This window comes from Caretta caretta, chromosome 17 (assembly GCF_965140235.1).
Source record: "Caretta caretta isolate rCarCar2 chromosome 17, rCarCar1.hap1, whole genome shotgun sequence".
In the NCBI taxonomy this organism is placed as follows: domain Eukaryota; kingdom Metazoa; phylum Chordata; order Testudines; family Cheloniidae; genus Caretta; species Caretta caretta.
The window spans coordinates 1,126,802-1,152,698 of record NC_134222.1 but is presented as its reverse complement, the minus strand read 5'-3'; the positions used below and the strand labels follow the sequence as shown (position 1 = coordinate 1,152,698).

General features: G+C 48.9%; 1 protein-coding gene across 3 annotated transcripts in view; it reads left to right on the top strand.

Annotated features, from left to right (window-relative positions):
* SMG6 (SMG6 nonsense mediated mRNA decay factor) overlaps nucleotides 1-25,897 on the top strand; it is a 167,180-nt gene that overhangs the window by 31,327 nt on the left and 109,956 nt on the right. For all 3 annotated transcript variants that reach the window (XM_048824299.2, XM_048824297.2, XM_048824298.2), the window contains exons 9-10: nucleotides 10,466-10,527; nucleotides 17,286-17,431. In XM_048824299.2, coding sequence (XP_048680256.1) covers nucleotides 10,466-10,527; nucleotides 17,286-17,431 — 208 coding nt within the window. The remainder of the gene's footprint in view (nucleotides 1-10,465; nucleotides 10,528-17,285; nucleotides 17,432-25,897) is intronic.

The window sequence follows — 25,897 nt, the reverse complement described above, 5'->3', positions numbered from 1 at the left end:
AGCTCCACACACCTGTCCTGCAGAAGAGCTTTGTGGTGCTCAAAAGTTCGTCTTGTTCACCAACAGATGTTGGTCCAATTAACAAATATTCCCTCACCCCCCTTGCCTCTACCAGCATTAGGCTGTCTGGCAGAGGTTCTGAGCGTCACCTGAGCATTCTCATTGTGCCATCTCTGTGATTTAAGCTGGCTTGTCTAGTATTTGTGGCACCTTAGAGACTAACCAATTTATTTGAGCATGAGCTTTCGTGAGCTACAGCTCACTTCATCGGATGCATATCGTGGAAACTGCAGCAGACTTTATATATACACAGAGAATATGAAACAATACCTCCTCCCACCCCACTGTCCTGCTGGTAATAGCTTATCTAAAGTGACAGGTTTCAGAGTAACAGCCGTGTTAGTCTGTATTCGCAAAAAGAAAAGGAGTACTTGTAGCACCTTAGAGACTAACCAATTTATTTGAGCATGAGCTTTCGTGAGCTACAGCTCACTTCATCAGATGTATACCGTGGAAACTGCAGCAGACTTTATATACACACAGAGATCATGAAACAATACCTCCTCCCACCCCACTGTCCTGCTGGTAATAGCTTATCTAAAGTGATCATCAGGTGGGCCATTTCCAGCACAAATCCAGGTTTTCTCACCCTCCACCCCCCCCACACAAATTCACTCTCCTGCTGGTGCTAGCCCATCCAAAGTGACAACTCTTTACATAATCAAGTCGGGCTATTTCCTGCATAAATCCAGGTTTTCTCACATCCCCCCCACCCCCATACACACACAAACTCACTCTCCTGCTGGTAATAGCTCATCTAAACTGACCACTCTCCAAGTTTAAATCCAAGTTAAACCAGACTCCAGCGAGAAACTGCTGAATTGGAATTCATTTGCAAATTGGATACTATTAATTTAGGCTTAAATAGAGACTGGGAGTGGCTAAGTCATTATGCAAGGTAGCCTGTTTCCTCTTGTTTTTTCCTACCCCCCCCCCCAGATGTTCTGGTTTAACTTGGATTTAAACTTGGAGAGTGGTCAGTTTAGATGAGCTATTACCAGCAGGAGAGTGAGTTTGTGTGTGTATGGGGGTGGGGGGGATGTGAGAAAACCTGGATTTATGCAGGAAATAGCCCGACTTGATTATGTAAAGAGTTGTCACTTTGGATGGGCTAGCACCAGCAGGAGAGTGAATTTGTGTGGGGGGGGTGGAGGGTGAGAAAACCTGGATTTGTGCTGGAAATGGCCCACCTGATGATCACTTTAGATAAGCTATTACCAGCAGGACAGTGGGGTGGGAGGAGGTATTGTTTCATATTCTCTGTGTATATATAAAGTCTGCTGCAGTTTCCACGGTATGCATCCGATGAAGTGAGCTGTAGCTCACGAAAGCTCATGCTCAAATAAATTGGTTAGTCTCTAAGGTGCCACAAGTACTCCTTTTCTTTTTGCGAATACAGACTAACACGGCTGTTACTCTGAAACTTGTCTAGTATGTCTTTTATCTGCTCCTGGTTTCCTTAGCCCCTTGTCCAGCTGTTAACCAATGCAGATTCCTTCCATGCTACAAGTCCGGTTACTTGGTGATGCAATGTCTGAATGCTGCATGGACAGAAGTAGGCAGCTTTGTCTGGTGGTGTTGCCTCTTCCTGGGAGGGTTTAGTCTGTCTTCACATACTGACTCAAGAGAGCTGAAAGAGCTATTTTCAGCTTCAGGTACTAGCTGTGTGTGAGGTCTCCCCTCTTCTGCCTGACTAGGTGGTTTGGTTTTATAACTGGTATCTTCACTATATGCTCATAACTTCTTTGGATGCCAGTGTTTCTGGGATGCCCGCTACAGAACTGTCAAACCCCTGCTCCATGGTAGCATTCCCTGAAATGCTTCTAATTCCATCCATAGGGCCAGCCAGGCAGGCAGAACTGCAGGGTCTCAATGCGTGGCTGAAACAATTGTGTTTGGAGGAGGGATTTAGATTTATTAGGAAAGAGGAAAGGAGGAGCCTATGCAGGAAGGATGGGCTCCACCTAAACCAAAATGGAACCAGATTGCTGGCATGTAAGATTAAAAAGTTCATAGAGTTTTTAAACTGAGGCCTGGGGGGAAAGCCAACAGGTATGGCGGAGCACACGGTTTGGACAGATGCAGCCCTTAGGGGAGTATTTATTAAATGGGATATTTTGCATCCTAGTGAGGAGGAAAGGAGAGAAGTTGATGAAGTACAGGTAGGAACTGAAGAGAAACTGTCAAATGAAAGAGTCCTGCTCAGTTACATCACATGTAAGGCAGACAACTAAATATTGACACATTTGAGAAATGCTTGTACACAATTGCAAGAAGCTTAAATTCTGAGATGGGAGAACTTGAGTACCTAGTATTAAATGCGGATGTTGTTATAATGAGCATTACTTGGTGGAGTGATGATAATCAGTAGGACACGATAATTCCAAGGTACAAAATATACAGGAATGACAGAATAGGTCACGCTGAGGGATTCGGAGGGGAATGGCATTACATGTGAAATAAAGCATAGAGTAGAACAGGGGTTCTCAGACTTTTGTGCTGGTGACCACTTTCACACAGCACGCCTCTGAGTGTGACCTCCTTTACACATTAAAACACTCTTTACTATATTTAACGCCATTATAAATGCTGGAGGCAAAGCTGGGTTTGGGGTAGAGGCTGAGAGCTTGTGACCCTCCATGTAATAACCTTGCGACCCCCTGAGGAGTCCCGACCCCCAGTTTGAGGACCCCTGCAGTAGAACCTCAGAGTTACGAACACCAGACTTACAAACTGATTGATTAACCACGCACCTCATTTGGAACCAGAAGTATGCAATCAGGAAGGAGCAGAGACGGAAGAAAAAAAAAAGCAAATATAATACAGTACTGTGTTAAATGTAAACTACTAAGAAAATAAAAGGAAAGTTTAAAAAAAAGATTTCACAAGGTAAGGAAACTGTTTCTGTGCTTGTTTCATTTAAATTAACATGGTTAAAAGCGGCATTTTTCTTCTTCATAGTAACGTTTCAAAGCTGTATTAAGTCAATGTTCAATTGTAAACTTTTGAAAGAACAACCATAATGTTTTGTTCAGAGTTAGGAACAACCACCATTCCTGAGATGTTCGTAACTCTGAGGTTTTACTGAATAGCAAAGATCTAAAATGTAAACAGTATCATAGAATCTCAGTGGATAGCAATTCCATGCTTGAATAATAAAGAGTATAGCAGTAGGAATATACTACTGACCACCTGGCCAGGATAGGGATGGTGATTGTGAAATGCTCAGGGAGATTAGAGAGGCTACAAAAAACAGAAAACCCAGTAATAATAGGGGATTTTAGTTATCCGCATATTGACTGGGAAGATGCCATCTCAGGATAGGATGCAGAGGTAAAATTTCTAGGCACCATTAATGACTGCTTCTTGGAGCAGCTAGTCTGGGAACCCACAAAAGGAGAGGCAGTTCTTGATTTAGGCCTCAGTGGGGCACAGGATCTGGTCCAAGAGGTGACTATAGCTGAACTACTCAGCAATAGTGACGATAAAGTAATTAAATTTAACATCCTTGTAGGGGAAAAATACCAAAGAAACCCACCACAGTAGCATTTAACTTCAAAAAGGGGAGCTACACAAAAATAAGGAGGCTAGTTAAATGGAAATTAAAAGGAACAGTCACAGGAGTGAAATGCCTGCAAGCTGCGTGGAAACTCTTTAAGTACCATAATAGAGGTTCAAACTATATGTATACCCCACATAAAAAAAAAAAAGAGGGCAGTAAGAAGATAAAAAAAAATACCACCTAAACAACAGAGTAAAAGAGGGGGTTAGAAACAAAAAGTCATCTTTTAAAAATTGGAAGTCAGATACTACTGAGGAAAATAGAAAGGAACATAAACTCTGGCAAGGCAAATGTAAAAGTATAATTAGACAGGCCAAAAAAAGAAAGTGAAGAGCAATTAGCAAAAGACACAAAAACTAATAATAAATATTTTTTAAGTACATCAGAAGCAGGAAGTCTGCCAAACAATCAGTGGGACCATTGGACTATCTAGATGCTAAAGGAACACACAAGGAAGACCAGGCCGTTGCAGAGAAACTAAATTATTTCTTTGCATTGGTCCTCACTGTAGAGGATGTGAGGGAGATTCCCAAACCTGAGCCATTCTTTTTAGGTGACAAATCTGAGGAACTGTCCAAGATTGAGGTATCAGTAGAGGACGTTTTGGAACAAATTGATCAATTAAACAATAAGATGTCACCAGGACCACATGGTATCACCCAAGAGTTCTGAAGGAACTCAGATATAAAATTTCAGAACTCCTAACTGCAGTATGTAATATTTCGCTTAAATCAGCCTCTGTACCAGATGCCTGGCAGATAGCTAATGTAACACTGATTTTTTTTTTAAAGGCTCCAGAGGTGATCCTGGCAATTATAGGCCAGTTAGCCTAAATTCAGTACCAGGCAAATTGGTAGAAACTGTAGTAAAGAACCGAATTATCAGGCACATATATGAATATGATTTGTTGGGGGAAGAGTCAGCATGGCTTTTGTAAAGGGAAATCATACCTCACTACTCTATTAGAATTCTTTCAGGGTGTTAGCAAACATGTAGACACGAGTGATCCAGTGGATATAGTGTACTTGGACTTTCAGAAAGTCTTTGACTCACCAAAGACTTAAGCAAAATAAGCAGTCATGGGATAAGAGGGTAGGTCCTGTCATGGATCAGTAACTGGTTAAAAGATGGGAAACAAAGAGTAGGAATAAACTGTCAGTTTTCATAGTGGAGAGAGGTAAATACTAGGATCCCCCAAAGATCTGTATTGGGACCTGTGCTGTTCAACATATTCATAAATGAGCTGGAAAAAAGGGTATAAGTAGTGAGGTGGCGAAGATTGCAGACTACAAAATTACTCAAGCTAGTTAAGTCCAAAACTGACTGCAAAGAGTTACAAAGGGACCTCACAAAACTTGGCAACAAAATGGCAGATGAAATTTAATGTTGATAAATGCAAACTAATGCACATTGGAAAACATTATCCTAACCGTACATACCAAATGATGGGCTCTAAATTAGCTCTTACCAGCCAGGAAATAGATCTTGGAGTTACTGTGGAAGTTCTCTGAAAACATCTGCTACTACATGTGCAGCGGCCGTCAAAAAAGCCAAGAGAATGTCAGGAACTCTTAAGAAAGGCACAGATAAGAAGACAGAAGCTATCACAATGCCTCTGTATAGATACCTGGTAGGCCCACATCTTGAATCCTGCGTGCAGTTCTTGTCGCCCCATCTCAAAAAGGATATATTGGAATGGGCACAGGTACAGAACGGCAAGAGAAATGATTAGGGAGCAGCTTCCATGGAGAGATTAAAAAGACTCGGACTGTTCAGCTTGGAGAAGAGACGACGACGGGGAGATACGATGGAGGTCTCTAAAATCATGACTGCTGTGGAGACAGTGAATCAGGACATGTTATTGACTCCTCCACATAACACAAGAACTAGGGGTCACCCAGTGAAAGGAATAGGCAGCAGGTTTAAAACAAATACAAGGAATTACTTCTTCACACTATGCACAGGCAGTCTGTGGAACTCGTTGGCAGGAGATAAGTTCATGGAGGCTAGGCCCATCAGTCACCGTTAGCCAGGCTGGGCAGGGATACAGCCCATGCGCCGGGTGTCCCTAAAGCTTTGACTGCCAGAAGCTGAGGCTGGATGATGGGATGGATCACTTGATAAGTTGCCGGGCTCTGTTCATTCCTGCTGAAGCACTGTCAGAGCCGGGATACTGGGCTAGGTGGCTAGGTCTGACACCATATGGTCATTCTTGTACCCTTAATCCGAAGGCCATTCCTTGCATCTTCCCCAGAGAGTGCTGCAAACCCAGTGCCACTTCCCCATTACCTGGCTGGGGGCTACGAGGAACTCTCTTTGGCTGGTACAGTGTACCTGTCTGCTCACCCAGGGATGGAGCCCGCTGCAGAGTGCAATAATCTGTATGTTCAGGGAACTTGTTTTTCCCTTTGATCTGCAGGTGGCACATGTCATATAAAGTGTCTGTCTTCATGGCCCTTCTCTCCCCAGAGCACCTTGCAGAAGCCTCTTGTGGCACTCTCTGCCCTTCAGCACTGGAGGCTGATGGAAGGTTTGAGGAAGTTACAAGGAAGAGAGTCCTTTACCAGCCCTGCTAACTGCACTCACCCTCTGCCTCAGGGTAAGAAGCTCATTACCCTGGGTTTGGGGAAGTGTTCCCCTCCCCCACATGAGTGCAGCAGGTGATGTGACTTCCTCTTTCCCCAGCCCCAGAGCCCTGCGCTGCTCAGTGGAAGTCACTGTTCCCTATTGCTGTGAGAAGCAGCTTTTGACTGGATGAGCAGGAGGGCTCCCAGGGACTGACTGGCAGGTGAGTCACAAGGGAAAGAGTCATTCAGAGAGGAGCCCAGTCAAAGCAGCCAGTGGCCTTAGGTTGAACTCTGGAACTTTCAGCTCAGTGTCAAGCGATTAGCTCATCAAAAGCTGGGGCTATGGGGTAAAAGTTGTGTTGAAACAAGTGAGAGAGGCGCTGCCCATGTGTGCAGCTGCCCTACAGGGCGCGTAGGCTCTTCTCTGCCCAGGCCTGCCAGATGGCTGGTGCTGCAGATGCTGGTTAACATGAAACATGCTGTTTTCCCAGAGGTGTTCTGAATGCGTTCTGGCTTCCACTTCCTAGAAACATTCACCATGTCCTCATGGCTCCCACTTAGCATATGGACTCTGTCTGCAGCCATCCAGCCCTTTGGGGCTGCAGGTGGGAGCGGGCCAGCATTGCACTGGACTGCAGCTTGGTGCTCCCTGCTAAAGGGAGAGGAGCTGGGATACTGTTTACCCCCTCCCCTGCCTCCGAAAAGACTGGTTCATTCTGTGTGGGAAGAATCTGGTACACGCTTCCCCAGCGTGTGCATGTGTCATTTTCCACTCATGGTGGGGAGTTTTGCCACTCCCCCACTGCCAGTAAATAGGTGCAGTGGCTGCAGGCTGAGAATTCTTTGGGGCTGTGGGGTGGGAGTGGGGCTGGAGGAAAAGAGTTTCTGTCCTACCCCACCTATATTCCCCACCCCCTTCTCCTCACACACATGCAGCCTGCAAGCAAGCTCTGGTAGAGCTGCAGTGAGAACATCTGCAGGTGTGGGCTCATGCAGGGGGAAGGGCAGGTTGATGGAGGGAGCTCAAAAAGAAAAGGAGTACTTGTGGCACCTTAGAGACTAACCAATTTATTTGAGCATGAGCTTTCGTGAGCTACAGCTCACTTCATCAGATGTTTACCGTGGAAATCACCCTGGTCCTTATTTTCCCCCTCAAGGATCTTGAAGGTGGTGAATTCTTCTCCCTTGCCTCCAGCAGTCAAAAAAAGCATGCACGACGGGGTCCCAGCCACCCATTTGTGCTCTGGGTTCATCCACCCACTGGGCAGTGAGACTCACTCCAGTGATGGGCTTTCCTTAACTAGGGCACATGGTAGGGGCTGGGAGGCTCAACCCACAGGCGGTAACACTCCTAAAAGCTTTCTCCTGCCCATTCAATTTTCTTGGCTTAAATGCTCTCTTTTCTGGTCTTAGCACCTCAGAGCGGTTTTGGTTCCCCTCAGAGAGGCAATGGAGAGGCTGCCTTTGCTGTGTCGTATCTAAACTGGGCAGGAACAATGAATTAGGGCCCACACTGAACATTGGTTCCTGCTCTGGCCTGCCAGTCGCTGTTTAACCTGCTGGCCCAATGTTCCTCGCACTCCCAGGTTTCATCTACAGAGTTAATAAAATGGTGGTAAGTGAAGTCAAGTTTCAACTCAAGGAGTGTTTTGGGGCCGCAGCAAAATAGCTAGTGAGTGAGTGAGAGCCCCTGGCTGCAGGAGCCAGTTTAATTGGTCTAGGGGTTTTTACGAGCAGATTTTATGTTTAAGCTCACACATGGCCCAGGAGCGATGCTGCAGCAGGGCATTACTCTCCTGCATGGGTCTTGAGGGAATTCAGGTCAAGCCTAATTATACCTAATTGAGCAGCCCCACTGCACAGGGCTTGCAAAATAATGGGTGTAGGCTGGAGAATAAAGCAAACAAGATGAGAGGTAATTAGTGTCGGAGCTGGGACCATCATGCCCTGGTAAATACCCAGCAAGGTGTGAACCTCCTGAGCAGCCCTCTCATTCCACATTTGTACAGGTTATTCAGCACTACCAGGACACTAGGAGAAATTCAGTTCCCTGCTAGCAGCTGAGTCTTTACAGCCTAGGGAATAGGGCACTGGACTGGGACTCAGGAGACCTGGGTTTGATTCTTAGCTCTGCCATTGGCCTGCTGGGAGACCTTGGACAAGTTTCTTCCCTGTGCCTCAGTTTTCCCTATCTGTAAAATAGGGACAATGAGACTGCCCTCCTTTATACAGCACTGTGAGATTGAAAGGTGGAAAGCACTATAGAAGAGCTAGGGATTTGTTAGAGCTGCCATCTCCTGCAAATGGATCCAGGTTGTTACTGGTTTCCTGGCCAGTGTCTTTTCTCCAGACAGTTCTCCAGGGGGTGGGTATTTTGGATTGATTTCTTTGTCTCATGCCACAATAGTGCTGTGTCCTTCTATAGTCCCTTTCATCCTGGGATCTGAGGACTTTGCAAATGAGCCTCACAACATTACTGTGAGTAGGAAGGGTAAGACATGTATAGGGTTCCGTTTATCCTGCACTGTAATGCAGCCACTTCTTGGATGAAACACAATAACTTTAACCATGCACAGCAATGTCCAAAACAGTTTAAGAGAAGTGAAAAAGTTCAATATCCAAATGAACTTGCCAAGAGAATTTAGAGCAGCAGGATGAAATTACCTGTGACGCTTCCTGCAGGCACCCAGGGTTGTGAGGCATCTCGCTACCGCCTGCCTTGCCTGTGCCTGCTGGGGATCCTTGACTCCACTAGCCACGGGCAACACAAGCACTGCCCTCTCAGCTTAGCAGGCCCCTCTGTCTCGGTGCAGGAACACTCCACCTACTCTCCCTCAGGGCATCTCCCGGGAGTGGACAGCCCAAATCCAGGGGCACTTTCCAAATTCACACATCTGCTACTCACAAAGGAATAGTACACGCCAGTTTCACCTCAAAATCACTGCTCCACTTAACACACAGCACTTATACTGGTTTTCACTATATACATATCTAAGTTTATTTAACAAAGAATTAAGATTCAAGAAGAAGCCCGTAGAATGATGGAAACAAATGGTTACATATAAAAAAATCATAACATGCATTCTAGAGCCTAGACTTAGCTAACAGGTTACGTTTTAGCCCTATGGAGTTTAGCCCACCCCAAAGTTTTTCTCCCAGTGTTTTACAGCCTGGCTGGCTGTGACCGTCTGTTCATAAGGTATGGATGCTGACAGCTTATCCCGTCGGTGAAGGCTACCAAGTACACCCCTGTATATTTCATCAATTCATTGTCTATATTTTTAAACTCATGAGCTGCTTCTAAAACAATTCCACAGTGACATAGAAATGTAGCTCCCTGTCTAGCAGGTCATGGATGGAAGGAGGCGTGCCCAGGGAAGGCATCTGTCTCTTCTACAGCCCAGGCACCTCCCAGAAATACCCTCCTAGGTCTCTCAGAATCAGAGAGGCCTATAAACATGTTACAGTAAAAGCTTTGTTATCCAGCATGTTGGGAGGATGGGGGGTACTGGCTTGGAGCTGCAGGGACATGTCGCCACTTGCGGGGAGCCACCCAAGGTGAGCGCCGCCCCGGATCTGGATACCTGGAAACCCTATCAGAAATGCCAGTTTCTAGAGCTTTCCAGTTGGTAAAGTGCCAGATAACACAGCTTTTACTGTATTTATCTTGCTCTAGCCTCTTCTTTGTTTGCCCTGACTCTCTGGTAAAGATCTTTCATGCCTGGACATAGCAAAATTGCCCTTATTTGTGAAGAGAGAAACCAGCGGGGACCTCATTTCAGATGGGGCTAGCGGATGTGAGGGCTTTATTCAGGTAAGTGGGAGCGATGTTTTGAGCAGTGCACCAGAAGCAGCCATGTAGCAGTTACTGCTTCTGGTGTCACAAGGATTCCCAGCACTGAGCTGAGTCCAGGATAAATGTACACCCAATGCAGTAAAATCACCTGCACCATCCCTGGCGCTTTGTTTCTGGCTGATCTTGTATATTGTCCAGTAGAAGTTGGTTGCTGTGATCACTGCAGTTGGGCACAGTAGCCAGCAGAGGGTGCCGTGCGTCCATCCAGCCTGCTCCCCTGGCTTCATGCTCCAGCTGCTTGGCACTTGCCCTGTTCCTGTGTGCATAGCGTTTGTGAGCGTTTGGGCATGTCCGTTTGGTTCCCATCTGCAATGCCCACTCCCCACAGCCAGGCCAGGTTATTCTCGCACCAGGGACTCTGCTAATTCACAGGAAATCAGGGAGAGTTTAATTGTTTTCTCCTCTTTTTTTCCCATGCAGCTGAACAAAAGGTTCATCATCAGTTTTCTCCATGCCCATGGGAAGCTGTTTACCAGGATTGGGTGAGTGTGCAGGATGTTTATTTTATTTTCCTACATTACTAGTCTTTTTGGAATTTAATATTGTTAGCAACTAGGCTGTGTTTGTAACTGAGGGCATAGGGTGTGAATTCTTGCAGGCCTAGCCTCCTGGTTCTTCTTCTCCTTAGCCGCCCTCCATCCTGTGCTGGTTATTGTTTGGGCTTTTTCTCTTCTCACCCACCTCGAGGCTGTGTCCTGTCGGGCCCTGGGACGGAGTATAAGCCTGGCCCAGCCCTGTGGGCTCTGGAACTCCCAGGAGCTGCCTTGCATTTCCCAGATCTCCCAGTCCTCTCCTCTGTATGACTGTTCCCAGCTTTGCCCACCGCGTTCTTACCCAGCTCTCCTGGCTTCTTCAGGTCTCACTGACTGCTCAGGTGTGTTTTTCTTGAGGAATTTGCGTTCCTCTGACTGCAGACCTGCTGTCCAGAAATGGTGAGACAAACGCTCTCCCTTAGTTGCTTTGGCTCCTTTTCCTTGGAGGCTGTTGGCTAAGCGCTACCCTGGCAGTGGGAGCTCATTTATAAAAAGTGCTCTTAGCATGTCTGTCATAATGGGGCGTCAAATAATTGGATGGCCGTCCTTGAAATACAGTGAGTCTGATCAGGCATGGGCTGAGATCCCAGCCTGGGGGATTCGGGTCTGACCCAGGGAGCACGAGTGCAGCCTTCCCGTGGTGTCTCTGTTAGTCATCTGAGATGGGCCTGTTACTGTCAGGTGCCTGTGGTGCGAAGTGCTTGTGTCTTTGCTTTGTGTCTGGTGTTGTGGTGGGCCTATTTCTCAATCCAAACACCCTGAGTTGCTCTGTGTGTAATGTACCTTTCAGTATGGGAGCTACTTGCTCAGCACCATGTTCCATCTCTTCTCTTCCTCCCCGCGGCCTAGAGGGTGGTATTGTAACCAGGATTCCCGTGGCTCCTGCAGTCTCTGATAGGGCCGTTTGTTACCAGTTACCAAACTGAGACTTGTTACAGGCCACCTGAGAGAACCCAGCACTGGCCTGACTGGCTCATGGTCCTTTCTGGTATTTGACTCAGGCAATGTAGGTTCTTGCTCTAGCCAGGATCTGTCTTTCAGCCCTTCCCTGGAAAGCCCTCCCCAGTCTTATGGGCTGGAGGATGTCTTCATTAGTAGTAACGTAGAAACTAGCAGTGAGCTTGGCTTGGTGTAAAGCTGCAGTTCCTGCCGCAAGGAGCTCACATTCCAAGCTGGCTGAGCAAACTATGCCTTTGAAGCCTCAGGTACCTGCAGTTTCTGTTGTCTTTCCGTTTGAGTTCAGGATCTTCCCATCTCAATGCAAAGTATGAGCCACTCTGGCTAATTCAGAGGAGAGTGAGCCCATTGAGCTGCTCATGGCTAACAATGTGAATCCCAGTCTGTGTCATGAGTCTGTTTATCTGAATGTGGGCAGCATGCTGGCCTGGAGTGAGGAGTCAAAGAACTGGATGTCCTCTTGGATGGAGAAAAAAGGGCAGATGGAACTTTTAGTAACTGAATCGTGTTTCTCTGCCTGAGGGCATTGTGTCCAAGGACCTGCCTGTCCTGAGCTCTGCCGAGGCTGTGCTCATGGCTGAGTTATGGTTTGAACGCTTGCCAGCAGGATGGATTAATGGGGATGTTGTGGTGATCGCTTGCAGATTTGTCTCCTGAGACTTTCATGAAATTAAGATGCAGCATTTTAGGAGGTCACTTCCCAGGACAGCCATTTAAAAAAATCCAAGTATGTTTAATGACAGACTCTCTCCCTGCCGTTCCTATTAAGGGAACTTGAAAGTAATATCAAGCCCTGAAAGGGAAATCAGCTGGTGGTGCTAAACAGCTTCTGTGCTTAAAATAGGTGAATGGGGGAAAATAGATCAGACCTACTGTTGGTGCCTAGATCATTAAACTGTGGATGGCATGGGCTGTGTTTTGTGGCATTAATTAGAATGTCTCACCACTAAAGACCAAAGGCCGGCAGTTCAGTGAAGACTTCCACTTCACTGCTAACCTGCTGGGCTCTGAGCTCAGTGGGCTTACCACACATGCTACCAGATGTGCTTGAGTATCAAAGCACAGCTGCCTGGGTTGATGAAGCCTTCACTCCTTCGAGCCTTCCAGAGTCCAAACATGACAATAACATTCATTTCCTTTTGTAAGAAAGGAACAAATGGGGGAGAAATCCACCCTGCAAAGGGGCCCTTTGCCGTGCTGAGGTCTGGGCCTTGTTTGCACTCACAGGATGTTGGCTCTGTGGTGAGTTGTACATGGTACAGGAGACTGTATCGAAGTCCGGAGGCCTTTAGAAACAATCCTAGCTCTTAAACACCAGGAACGTTCCCTCTTCCAGGGGGAGCAGCTTGACTGTGCTGAAAGGGGCCAGCCCCATTCTGGAGGGCTACAGAATAGCAGGGCTGTTGTAGCAGCCAGTATTTGATGCAGTGGATGGCTTTGTGCTGCTTTGGCAGACAGTGTGGAGGGCATGGGCTGTCCTGCCGCTGGGTTGCACTGGGTTTTAAAAGGCACCGTGGAGCGCAGCCTTTAAAAGTAGAGTGGGTTGCACTTGGAGGATGTTGTTGGATCTGTGATGACTAGGGCCCTACCAAATTCACGGCCATGAAAAACGCATCATGGACCATGAAATCTGGTCTTTTGTGTGCTTTTACACTATACTATATAGATTTCACAGGGGAGACCAGCGTTTCTCAAATTGGGGGTCCTGACCCAAAAGAGAGTTGCGGGGGGGCTGCAAGGTTATTTTAGGGGGGTCGCAGTATTGCCACCCTTACTTCTGTGCTGCCTTCAGAGCTGGGTGTCCTGAGAGCGGCGGCTGCCAGCAGGAGCGCAGAAGTAAGGGTGGCAATCCCACACCAGGCCACCCTTCTGCGCTGCTGCCTTCGAAGCTGGGTGGCTGGAGAGCGGCGGCGGCTGACCGAGGGCCCAGCTCTGCAGGCAGCAGCACAGAAGTAAGGGTGGCGATCCCACACCAGGCCACCCTTCCTTCTGCGCTGCTGCTGGCGGGGCTCTGCCTTCAGAGCTGGGCTCCCGTCCAGCAGCCGCCGCTCTCCGGCCGCCCAGCTCTGAAGGCAGCACTGCTGGCAGCAGCAGCGCAGAAGTAAGGGTGGCCGTAACGCAACCCCCCCTACAACAACCTTATGACCCCCCCACAACTCCTTTCTGGGTCAGGACCCCTACAGTTACAACACTGTGAATTTTCAGATTTAGATAGCTACAATCATGAAAGGATGTTGGGGAAGCCCAACAACATTGTCCTTGTGGGTTACCAGACGCATCCCATTCATCCAGCATAGAGCCTTCTCACATTGCAAGGTCTGAATCTGAGTGGGGGAGGATAAAGGAAATCACTACGTTTGCTGAGTGTGACAACTGGGCATGTCCTGGAGGCCCCTGTGTTCAACTACTCTAATGCTGAGGCTGCCCCTGCTTTTCCCAGGATGGATTTCAGCTTTCCTGTGCATCTCTGGAAGGGCACACTGGAGCCTTGTGCCACTACTGACTGGATCTGGCGGTCATCCTGGCACAGTGCCCTGGCATTGGCTCTTCACCAGGACAGAACCACTTGCTGGAACAGTGTGGGGTTTGTTGGGGGAGTTCAGCAGTAAGGATGGGAGTAACACTCTCTCCAGTCCACTAGTATCTCTGGAGGATGTTAACAGAATCTAGTGAAATTAGACATTTTTAAATCAACAGGTTCAGATAACGTGCATCCAAGATCTTTAAAAGAGCTGGCTGAGGAGCTCACTGGACCATTAATGTTGATTCTCAGTAAGTCCTGGAACACTGGGGAAGTTCCAGAAGACTAGAAGAAAGCTGATGTCAATGTTGAAAAAGGGTAAACAGGATGACCATGTCATTACAGACCTGTCAGCCCAACACTGATCCCAGGGAAGATAATGGAGCAGTTGATACAGGACTCAGTTAATAAATAATTAAAGGAGGGTAATGTAATTAACAAAATGAACATGGGTTTATGGAAAATAGGATCTATCAAACTAACTTGATATCTTTTTTTGATGAGATTACAAGTTTGGTTGATAAAGGCAATAGTGTTGATGTAATATACTTAAACTACTGTCTGGGGTTTGGCTTGGTACCATATGACATTTTGATTAAAAAAACTAGAAATATATATAATTAACTTGGCCAATATTAAATGGATTAAAAGCTGGCTAAGTGACTTTTGCAATGTCTAAAAATGTAATTGTAAACAGAGAATCATCATCACTGAGCAGGTGTGTTTCTACTGGAGTCCCTCAGGGATCAATTCTTAGTCCTACGCTATTTAACATTTTTATCAGTGAGCAGGATGAAAAGATAAAATCATCACTGAAAGTTTGCAGATGACACAAAAATTGTGGGAGTGGTGAACAATGAAGAGGACACGTGACTGATAAGATTGGGATTGGGATTGCTTGGTAAACTAGGCACAAGCAAACAATATGCATTTCAGTATGGCTAAACGTAAATGTACACATCTAGGACTAAAGAATGTCGGCCATACTTACAGGAAGGGGGACTCTGGGAAGCAGTGACTAAATAAGATTTTGGAGTCATGGTGGATAATTAGGTGAATGTGAGCTCCCCATGTGAAGTTTTGGCCAAAAGGGCCAATGCGATGCTTTTGGAAGCACAAACAGGGGAATCTCAAGGAGCAGAGAAGTTACTTTACCTCTGTGTTTGGCACTGGTGCAACCACGGCTGGAATCCTGAGTCCAGTTCCAGTGCCCACAGTTCAAGAAAGTTGCAGATAAATTGGAAGGGGGTCAGAGAAGAGCCATAAGACTGATTAAAAGGATTAGAAAACCTGCCGTATAGTGATAGATTCATGGAGCTCGATATGTTTAGTTCAGCAAAAAGAAGGTTAAGGGCTGATTTGATTACAGTCTATAAATGCCTACAACGGGAACAAATATTTACTAATGGGCTCTTCAGTCTAGCAGAGAAAGGTCTAACCCAGTGGTTCTCAACCTGTTAATGCGGCCCACAATGTGTTAAGTGGGGTGCAAGTTGAGAACCGCAGCCCCCCTCCACTCTAAAACTGCCCACAGTGCCCTATGACTGGCACTCCTGCCCAAAGCAGGGCCAGGTGTGGAGCCCTGGGCGCAGTCCAGGCAGCTGGACCCCAAATCCTGCTGCATGGGGCCGAGCAGGAGCGGGGGCCCAGACCCGGACCCCGCAGGGCCGGGCAGGAGCAGGAACCCAGACCTGAACCCTGCAGCGCAAGGCAAGAGCTGGGACCCAGACCCCACGGCACGGGGCTGGGCAAAAGCCTGGACCCAGACTCTGACCCGCAGGGCCAGGCAGCAGCCAGGACCCCCAGCACCGGGCCAGGAGTGGAGCCCCCGGTGGGGCCAGGAGTGGAGCCCCACCTACAGCCTGGGGCAAACCCTTAGTTCCTAGAGCCCCCACCCGCAGATCATCTCTCCCGTCCCCTGCCCTGTGGCACGACCAGCTCTCTGCTGGCAGGATTACAGGTGCAGTCTGCAATAGGTTGTCTCCTCCTCAGCCAGCCCTGCTCCCTGCCAGACCAAAGCGGCAAATTTTGAATTTTTTTTAGCACACAGCTGGGCTGCAGCTGTGTGCTAATTGGGCCATATGCAGCCCGCGGGTTGAAACCCGCTGGTCTAACCTGATCCAACAGCTGGAAACTGAAAGTAGAGAAATTGAGAATGGAAATAAAGTGTAAATTTTTAAAGGTGAGAGTAATTAACCACTGGAACAATTGACCAAGGGTTATGGTGGATTCTCCATCACTGGCAATCTTTAAATCAAGATTGGATGTTTTTCTAAAGGAACTGCCCTAGGAATTCTTGTGGGGAAGTATCCTGGCCTGTGTTATGCAGGAGGTCAGACTGGATGGTCACGGAATCTATGGAAATACCCTCTAGTAGACGTCCCCTGCAGAAGCAGAGAAGAGGCAGCGCTGATGGATTGAGCAGAGACTGGGAGAATGTGTCTGCCCCATATATCTGTCTGCCATTAGTTTGTGAATCCTTTGGAGGCAGGGATCTGTCTTACTCAGGGCTGTAAAACAGCTAGCACCCTTTTGGGGCTATATAAAGAGTGATACTAAATGAAGAGCAGCATAAATGTGTCAGGTTTCCTTGGATGAAGGTGCCTGTAACTGCTAAGGCCTTTGGTGTTGAAAGGACGCCTTGCTCAAAGCTGTGGCATTGCATCTGGTGGCTGGTCCCTCTTGATGAGTGATAGTAGCTGTGTATGTTTCAGGAAACAGCTGTGGTTTTGACACTGGTTTTCATACAGTGACTACCAGCATCTAAATGAGACTGTTAATCTGCAGGGGACCCCACATCCCTCTCCCGTGGCCAAGTTGGGGCTCTCACAGATGAGACACACTGCCAGTGTTCTGGTGCTGGGTAATGTGGAGGACCCTGACTGCCCACCATATGACCAGGGGGCTGGGGCCAGCGTGACAGAGCCCGCGCACTGGGAGCACTTTCCTCTACAGGAAGTGGCTCTCTCAAACAGATGATATTTACAAAGTCAGTTGCCCCCGAATCCATGGGTGTGGGTCAGGCTGACTTCTCCATTCTGTCTGCCAGCTCCAGCACTCCATGGGCTGCTGCTCCCCTGCAGCTGATGGGTGGGGTGGCTATCCCAGACATGCAAGAGCTGTGAGGGTCTCCCTCTGTCCCCACCTGAAACGGATGGGTTGTGCTGCTGTCTCCCTGTGCCCCGAGGCCTTGGTGCAAGCATTCCTGTTGCTCTCTTTCTGTCTGCAGGATGGAAACGTTCCCTTCCGTGACAGAGGAGGTCCTGAGGGAGTTCCAGGTGCTGCTGAAGCACAGCCCCCCTCCCATCGGAAGCACCCGTATGCTGCAGCTCATGGCTATCAACATGTTTGCGGTGTACAACTCCCAGCCCAAAGGTACCAAGCATTGTCAAGGAGGGGGGCTGGGAAGTTTTGCCCTCTTCTGTGTGGCGAGTGATTAAATCTGTGTTGATGAAGAAGAGCAGGGGAGAGGTACTGAACGAGCAGCCTTCAGGGAGGCAGAGCTGCCTTTGAATGCCTGCTCTGTGGAAGGCAGTAGAAAGGGCCCTGAGGCCAGCATCCCAGGGCCTCTCCCCGGAAAGCACTGCTCTGTTCTGAGTGGGGAAAAGCTTATGAGTGTCTTCCTGGAGTCAGGCATAAGTGTGTTGTGGAGGAGGAGGATGCTGATCCGTTACACCTCACTTAGAGCCTGTCCCCAAGAACTGAATGAATGCTGAGTGATTTCCTGACATCCTTTCCCAGCACCTGTTTCTGGCCCCACTTGGAGCCTTACACTAGCGCTTAGAGGCAGGCCTGAAGGCAGCTGCTCTCCAGAGGCACCGTCCGTGGCATTAAAGGGACAGCTCTGAGGGAGCATGCCTAGTCCAGTGGCTGCCGAGCTCATTGCTGAGCCTGTTTGTAGGTAGCTGATGGAGGCGGTAACTGAAGGGCCAGGAAAGGCGGCTCACCCTGGACAGAGCCAGCTGGGAAACAAAGCAGGTGTTTCCAGATGGGGTATCCTTGCTTCTCTCCTTGCGCCTCCTCCATTCACTCTTGGGCAAGGTGTGTTGGCTCCTCTACCTTTATAGCCTTGAGTCTATTGAACAAGTGGCTGTCCCCAAACCCAGTGTTCTCCCTGAGCCTGAGAGTGGGCTCCAGGGTTGAGTGCCCTTTCCTCAAGCACTCTGCAGAGATTTCTGAGTTGGCTAGGTCTTCCCCAGTTGCCTGTTTGTTTGCAGCTGTACGGAATGACAGTGGGGTTGGACTTGCACTCCCAGGGCAGGAAGAGCCCGGCGTTTAAAGCACCAGCTGCTGGATGTTTAGATTTGGAAGGGGGCGAGGCTTCTCCTGCTTGCATAGTGCACTGCAGTTGTGGCCAGAGTGTTGGGTTCTTACAAACACAATGAGACACGATCCCTGCCCCAAAAAGCTCGTGATTTCAGCTTTTCCTCTGCAAACAGCTGGCTCCTTGTAATGCCAGACTAAGTGATTGGGGGACGAGATCAGCCGACTGGGTGAATTGGTGTGATGGAGAAATAGGAAACTCTCTCTTTCCGTCTGCATCCCAGCCTGCTTCACAGGCATCTTCCTGTCTTAAGAAGGAACTGCCTCCTTGGAAGTCACAAGTGCTGCTGCTTAGGTTGGGCTCATGAGCCAGGCACCCTTGTCCCTTCTGCCAGCTAACCAGACAGAGTGTTTATCTTTCCCAGCTTCAAAGCACTTTACAAACATGAGCAAATGCCTCCTCTCAGCCCCCTGGGAGGCAGGTCATTGTCCTTATCCCTGTGCTACAGATGCAAGGATGAGCACAGAGTAGGAAAGGGCCCTAGCCAAGGTCATGCCGCAAGCCAGAGGCAGAGCTGGGACTAAAATCCAGATGTCTTAACTCCCAGTCCTGCACTCAGACAACCAGCTTTAGCTGCTGCATTCCCAGTTCCAAGGGGATGCAGGCAAGGGGGAGGGCGCTGAGGCTGTCTCTTCTCTTGGTGTGTGAAATAAGCCCAAATATTCTTAAGTATCCCTCTCTCCTAAGTGAGTAGGTGCCTGCTGCACCCAGCTTCAGGTCTCTGTAGGGAGCAACTCCTTTCCTGCTTGGGGTTCAGTAGTGAGTGCCTGGAACCAGTGACTGTGTTCATGAGATGCCTGTGAATTGGAGGATACTGCAGTTCCCACCTGACACTCAGCACTGGTGAAGGGTTTGTTGGGGGTCTTGTGCTCGGCTCTCGTGTTTGAGACCCTAGGATGCTGCTGATCACATTCATGGGGTAGAAATACTATTGTCAAAGTGAGCTTGTTGCCAGCCCGAACATCCCGGACATTTCCGGGGTGTGCATATGTTGAATGCTGGCAAAGTCCCCTGTGAGTTTGAATCAGATTTCATGGTACTGAGCGGTACAAAGAGCTGGATACTGAGGAGAAGCAAAGGGCTTGGAGTTTTAAATGTATGCAAGAGCATTTGCTGCATTGTTGCCAAGTGCCCAGTGCATAGCTGAGGCATTGGCTCCACGCCCTGGTGTGTGGGCTGCTGTGGGCAGAGGGCTGAGTGGAGCTTACTGCAGTGATGGCTGGTGGGAAGATGCATGTTTCCATTTCCCAGCGTATGAGTCACCTTCGGTGTGTTGCACTTGCACGGACAGCGACAAGAGGGGGTGTTGTGGTGATCAGCATCTGTGTGTATGGAGGAGGCTGAAAGGCCTTAAAACCTTTGCCTAATTATCATCAGCACAGTCACTGAAAGGAGTGGTAAATCACGAGTGATTCCATTCAGCGGCCTTCCCCAACAGCCTCTGCACTGCTGGGTAGCGTGTCAGTGGGGAGAGCACGGCAATGCTGTCCCACACGCATGCCTGCATGTGTGGTCTCTGTCAGGGTGCAGTCTGTCTGGTCTCTGCTCAGAGCAGGAGTTATGCTCTCTCTAGGGCAGAGAGGGTTCATTCATAGGCTCCCTGCACTGCCCTGGGGCTCCTGATGTGGAATAGACCTGCTGCCCGTAGTGTTAGTTGGCTCATGAGCCTTCCCTTTGCTCCTGTTGATTTCCAGGCCTTCAAGACCCCAGTCTGTACTAGAAAATCTTTTCAGAACTTCCCTACCAGCTGCTGCCGCTGTGTATCAATTAGACCTGCTCTCAGTAAGGTTAAACTGTGTGGCGGCTCCTCCCTATTAGGGCTCCCATTGCTGTTCATACTGAGGGAGCTGGACTGGTGCTAGCAAAGGGGCAGCGGGGCTGGTGTCAGGCTACCTGTCCCTGTGAAACTGGGACTGGTTCTATTGCTTTCATTAACAGACTCTCACTTGACTCCAGATGGAGCCAAGAATCCCACTCAGGGTCTTTTCTCCTGATGGAGCACCCATTAACCAGTGATCTAGCCTCTCAGCCACCCACATGGAAGAGGTGTTAGGAAGGGTCTATTGCTCCCAGCTGCTGCCTCATATCAGAGCCATGTAATGCTATGGCAGAACCTGGACTGGAATGGGAAGAAGAGAACTGGACGCAGGGATGGGCGCTAGGTGTATCTGAGGCTGCAGCTTGTGCAGTTGCTGTCCCTGTCTAGTGTGAGCTGTCAGTGGCTGCTGATACCTTTGAGGCCATCCTGGGCTCCCAGAGAAAGGCAGGGACCTTTTTGGGGTGGCCATATTTAACAGTTTGGTAGCCATCTGCACATATGACTTGCAAAGAAGTTTGGATCCCTTTATCCAAACCACAGACACTCCAAGAATTCTAATTTTTTTTAATTCTGTAATTTGGGGAAATAAAACTCTGGTTTCTGAAAGGGCTAATTGAAGCCGTGCTTGCAGCAGGGGCATATTGGTGGGAGAGAAACCCCTTCCCAGCCCATCTGTGCCCAATTTACTCCAATCTGGCCTCTCTGGGGCTTTTTTCTTTCTCTCTCTCTTTAATAATTTGTTTTATAATTCCTGGAATCAAACCCATCTCAGACACACTGTTTTATTTTACTGTATTATTGGATTATACTTCCTATAAATCACTGGATGTTATTCATAGGCCACCACCGGAATAACTTCCCCTCTCCCCTGATGGGTCTACATTCCACACAAATGCACACCAACCTGGGGGCTCAGCAGAGGGCACCCTAGAGACACTTCCCGGAAATCCCAGCAAATTTGCCTGGCTCTGGGTGTGAGGCATCAGGCTGCAGCACCTGGATGCCTTCTGGCACTCACAGTCCTGTTGCATTTGTTCTTTCGAGTTTGTGAGGAACTCGGACTGAAAGGGAGGGAATTGCCACATGTGCATCCCCAGCTTATGTGGGGAATGGAGTGCAGAGCCAGGGCTGGGTACTGCTGGCTGGCTCCTGATCAGGGAGACAGGCCCGTCTTCAATCAGAAGAAATGTCAGTGGAGTGTGGTGACGAACCTGTGTGACCTGCTGACCATTAAGTAGGGGTCTTGCTGTTTGGATGGCAGTCATACCACCGAGGTGGCTTAGGAGCATGGGAAAAGGTTCATTAGGGCAGCTTATAGGAAATCAGTCTTTAATGTAGAATCACACTGGTTTGTGGCTAGGGCTTGGCTGGCATGGGCCAAACCCTGGGCCCGCTCTCCCATATGGTTCCAGAGGTCCTCCTCCTCCCCCTCCCCCATAAATAGGGCCTGGAGGGCAACAGAACTGGTGCGGCAGTGCTGCACGGGGTCGGGAGTGCAAGCTGAGGAGAGTCCCCACCCCTGTACACATGGAACTGTGCTCTGGGGGCCTCTGGAGCAGCCTGGAGAACCGTCATTGCACATCCTCTAGCCACCGCTGTGACGTGCGGAAAGGTGTGCGTCCAGTAAAGGAGCAAGCTAACGCTCAGCAGAACTGTCTGGTGCATAGACCTTCTCTGCACCAGTTCCTGCCAGGTCCACTGCAAGACATAACCTGATAAAGGAGTCTTTTTGGTAGTGCAAAGTATCTGTGCCCCCAGGTGTGTGTGAGACCCTCCCCCTTCTTCACCAGGTGCATGTTCAGCATCTGTGCACAGCTGGAGAAGGAGGCATCACTCATGTAATTCTCAACTGAATTCATTGTGTACTTACTCTGTTACCGAACAGACAGCTCCCCTGTCATCCTGCTCCTATGTGCGGCTCTGTGCTGAGTGCACTGTGTGCTTCGCTTTAGTGACCGCAAATGTTCTGACTTGCGAGCTAGACTTGTGAACCCTTAAAATAACCTTTGAGATGTTGGAAAGGCGAGCAGTGTCTACCGTTGGCAGCAGAGCTGGGCCCGTCTCCGAGTGTCTCTTCAGCGCTCACTTGGTTTCCCGCTAGGGATCAGGCTTTGTTTGACGAGCTAACTACAGCATCGGAAAAAAGGCTTAGCCGGAAATACTTACTGCTCATCTAGCGCAGCCGCATCTCAATGGCTTTTTGTGAGGGTCTAACCACATCATGAGTATTGGAGCACACAGAAGGTGCTGGGAGCTGAGCCCAAAGAGGTCCAGTGCATTTGAGCTAGTTTAAAAATAAAACACTGCTGTGGACAGCAGCCTTGGTTTGGTGGCATTTTAAAATTAGGTTTAAAACGAGGCTTAATGAAACCTCAGACTCCAGTTAGCAGAAGCAGCGGTGTGATCGCCCTGGCTGAGAAGTGGAGCTCAGCCCTTTCTCCTAATTCTCCATCTCTGTGGTAAAGCTCAGCTGGCCAGTTCTCGCGTTTTCCATAGTTGAGTACCTGGAGCAAGAGGAAAATCAGAGGAGAGATTCTGCCAGGCAGTCCAGGCTTGGTGAAGAATGGGTTCTGTGCACAGTCTGGAAGTCCAGCTTGGACGCATCTCAACTGCGTGTTTTACCCATAGCTGGGATGCCCATGTTATAACTGGGTCTCCCGACATGGTAGGGTTTACATGCCTCTAGAGCAGGTCGGTGCTGTTTCCCTTTAAGGCTGACTGGGTGTTACTGTCCTTAGTATGTGTGTGTGTGGGGGCCCGAAATGACTCTCCCAGAGCTTTGCTTTGGGGAAGAGAGTCATTAAATTTCCCCTTCTCCTTTGACCCCTCTTCTCCCTGTGCTTGGATCAGGAACTGCAAACCCAGAGCCTGGGGCAGGAACGTCTCAGACTTGTGACCTAGCCCAAAGGAGAAAGGGGGCGTATTGCAGAGAGTTCTGTCACAGAGTGTGGGGGAGTCTGGGCCCTGCACCCCTCTTCCTGGGATTCACTGTGACTCTCAGCCAGCCAGTAAAACAGAAGGTTTATTGGACAATAGGAACACAGTCTAAAACAGAGCTTGTGGGTACAACCAGGACCCCTCTGTCAAGTTCTTCTGGGGGGCAGGGAGCTTAGACTCCAGCTTTGGGGCTCCCTGTGTTCCACCACCCAGCCCAAAACTGAAAACAAAACCCCCCCAGCAGGCTCCCTCCTGCAGCCTTTGTCCAGTTTCCTGGGCAGAGGTGTTACCTCCCCTCTCCCTCTCCTGGCTCAGGTTACAGGCGCTCAGGTATCCCATCCCCAATGAAACTCCCCTGCCACATTCCCAGGTCAACACTCCCCCCTCCCTGCTGCATCAAAAGTTCACAGACTATTTTGGACTGCTCGCCCTACCTAAGGCTGTGCTCAGCTCACTGTGGAGATTGGGTTGGGAAGAGTACGCACTGAAGGGAACCTGGGGATTGCTGCTTGCAGGTGGGGTTACGTTTTATCCTCAGCCTAATATTGAGGACAGTAGCAGCACCTAGCAGCCACAGCCATGGACCCAGGACCCTAGTGTGCTAATCACTGTACAGGAAGAAGGTCCTTGCCCCAATGAATTTACAATCTGAGCAGTGCCTTGGCCTTTGTACACATCTGCTTAGTGTCTGTGCTGTTCACTTGAGGAGAAAATATGCACCCACAGCACCCCCTGCCACTTCCATAGGCTGTGTGCCTGGCCCCTTCTGCTCAGGAAAAGCCTAGCTCTGGCATAACAGCGAGTGCTGCAGGTCAGCATGGAGGTGCATTGGCAGAGATGTGAGAAGGAAACGTCGATGAAACCTGCTGACACTGAAAGTGTGGGGCTGGACTCCAGAGGGATGCAGACGTGGCTGGAAGCACTGGCAGACAGTTAGGGTTTGCTCTCTCAGGTAGCTGTGAGGGTGGGGTTTGACAGGACGCCGGGAGCTCCTTTCAGGGAGGGAAATCTGTAGGTCAGCCACAAGACGCATCAGTAAAGTTCAGGTAAGCTGCAGTGGTCCTAACATGCTTCCTGAGCTCTTTTGGCTGGTGGCAGCAATATTTAGACTGAAGTCTTCCTTTGCTTATTCCCCTCAATTTCCTGTTTAAAAGGCAGATTGTCACATATCTGGGGATTTATTTACGGTAATTGGAATTATTCTCATGGCTTCTGACTTCCCACCTTCTGATGCAAGACTGCACAGTGCAAAATGTCCAGAACGTCATGTGACTTTCCCCCTTGCCACCAGTGCCAGCAGGAGATGCAGTAATCAGCATGCTGCAGGGAATTTCCATTTGCAGTTCAGGTTTCTGAAATCTAGACTTTGGCTTCAGAAGCAGCGCATGGAGCAGGACTTTGTGAAGGGAAGGAAGAGGTTTCCAGTGTTTGCCAAGTGCCTGCCTTTGTGTAAGATTCTCCAGGCCTCCCCTCCAGCTGGGGCTGTACAGCAAAAGTCCCTGTTGGGCAGTCTTATTAGGTGAACTCTTCGGGGGCTTCTGTCAGGCCTGCCTGTGATGTAAGCACTTCCCCACTGTCTGCTCTCCAAGCCCTTGCTCAGGAGAGAGGGCGAGACCTAGATCTCATTTCAGGGCAGTGAGCAGAGAGAAATAATTTGTAATCACAAAGCTAGACTCTGCTTTGCAGCCCAGGTTCCGCTGCCTGAGTGTGCAGGTTAGGACAGATCCCATGGCACTTCGAGTCTGTTTAGAGAGCTTTTCTGCTGTAGTGTGACACTGAGCCCAGACTGGCTGTGGGACATGCCTCCCTCGTGATGTATTTTCTGGAGCTGACGGAACCATGGGCATTTCAGAGAGACCCTGTGAGGGGCATGTGCTGTGTAAAATGAAACTAAAGGCAGGAAATTTTGAGCTCTGACGAAAAGAAAAGGAGTACTTGTGGCATCTTAGAGACTAACAAACTTTTTGAGCATAAGCTTTCATGAGCTACAGCTCACTTCATCGGATGCATTCAGTGGGCTGTAGCTCACGAAAGCTTATGCTCAAATAAATTGGTTAGTCTCTAAGGTGCCACAAGTCCTCCTTTTCTTTTTGCGAATACAGACTAACACCGCTGCTACTCTGAAACCTGAGCTCTGACAGACACTGCATCCCTCACTCCTAGCACTATGAGACAAGAGAGTGGTGATCAGTACAGCTGTTATGCGGTGCTTCATCTTTGTGTGGGTGTGTGGAGAAAGGGGAGTGCTTGTGCTGGGAGAGTGAGGACTGGAGGTGATGCAGGACTTATTTGCACCCTGACAGGAAATCCTCTCACTTTTAAGGAGATGTTTCATAGTCTAAATATATCTCCACTGGGTGTTGCACCTATGATTTCCTCCTGTTTCTGTGGAGCAGCGAGATAATTACTATGTTTTTATTTAATTCCGTGTTAGAGAACATTGTATACTTAGGCTCGTTACGATGTGGTAATGATCTTGATGACGTTTGCCAAGCTGCTCTGTAAGGCCTGCCAGCCCCCTGCCCTGCGTCACCATGCCCTGCACAGGCTCAAGAACAGCATCCCAGCTCTGTGAGTGTAGCCTTTCCCAGTCCCCTGTGGGCTAGCGGACATTGTCAGCTCACCTCCCATCACCTTCTTTAAGAACCAAATCCCACTTAGTTCTGTCCCATCTCTTCTTGCATTTGTAGGGCACCAATTCCCATGGTAACTAGATGCCAGGTTCTTGAAGGGAGCTAGCATTGGCAGAGTGTGGAGGTGC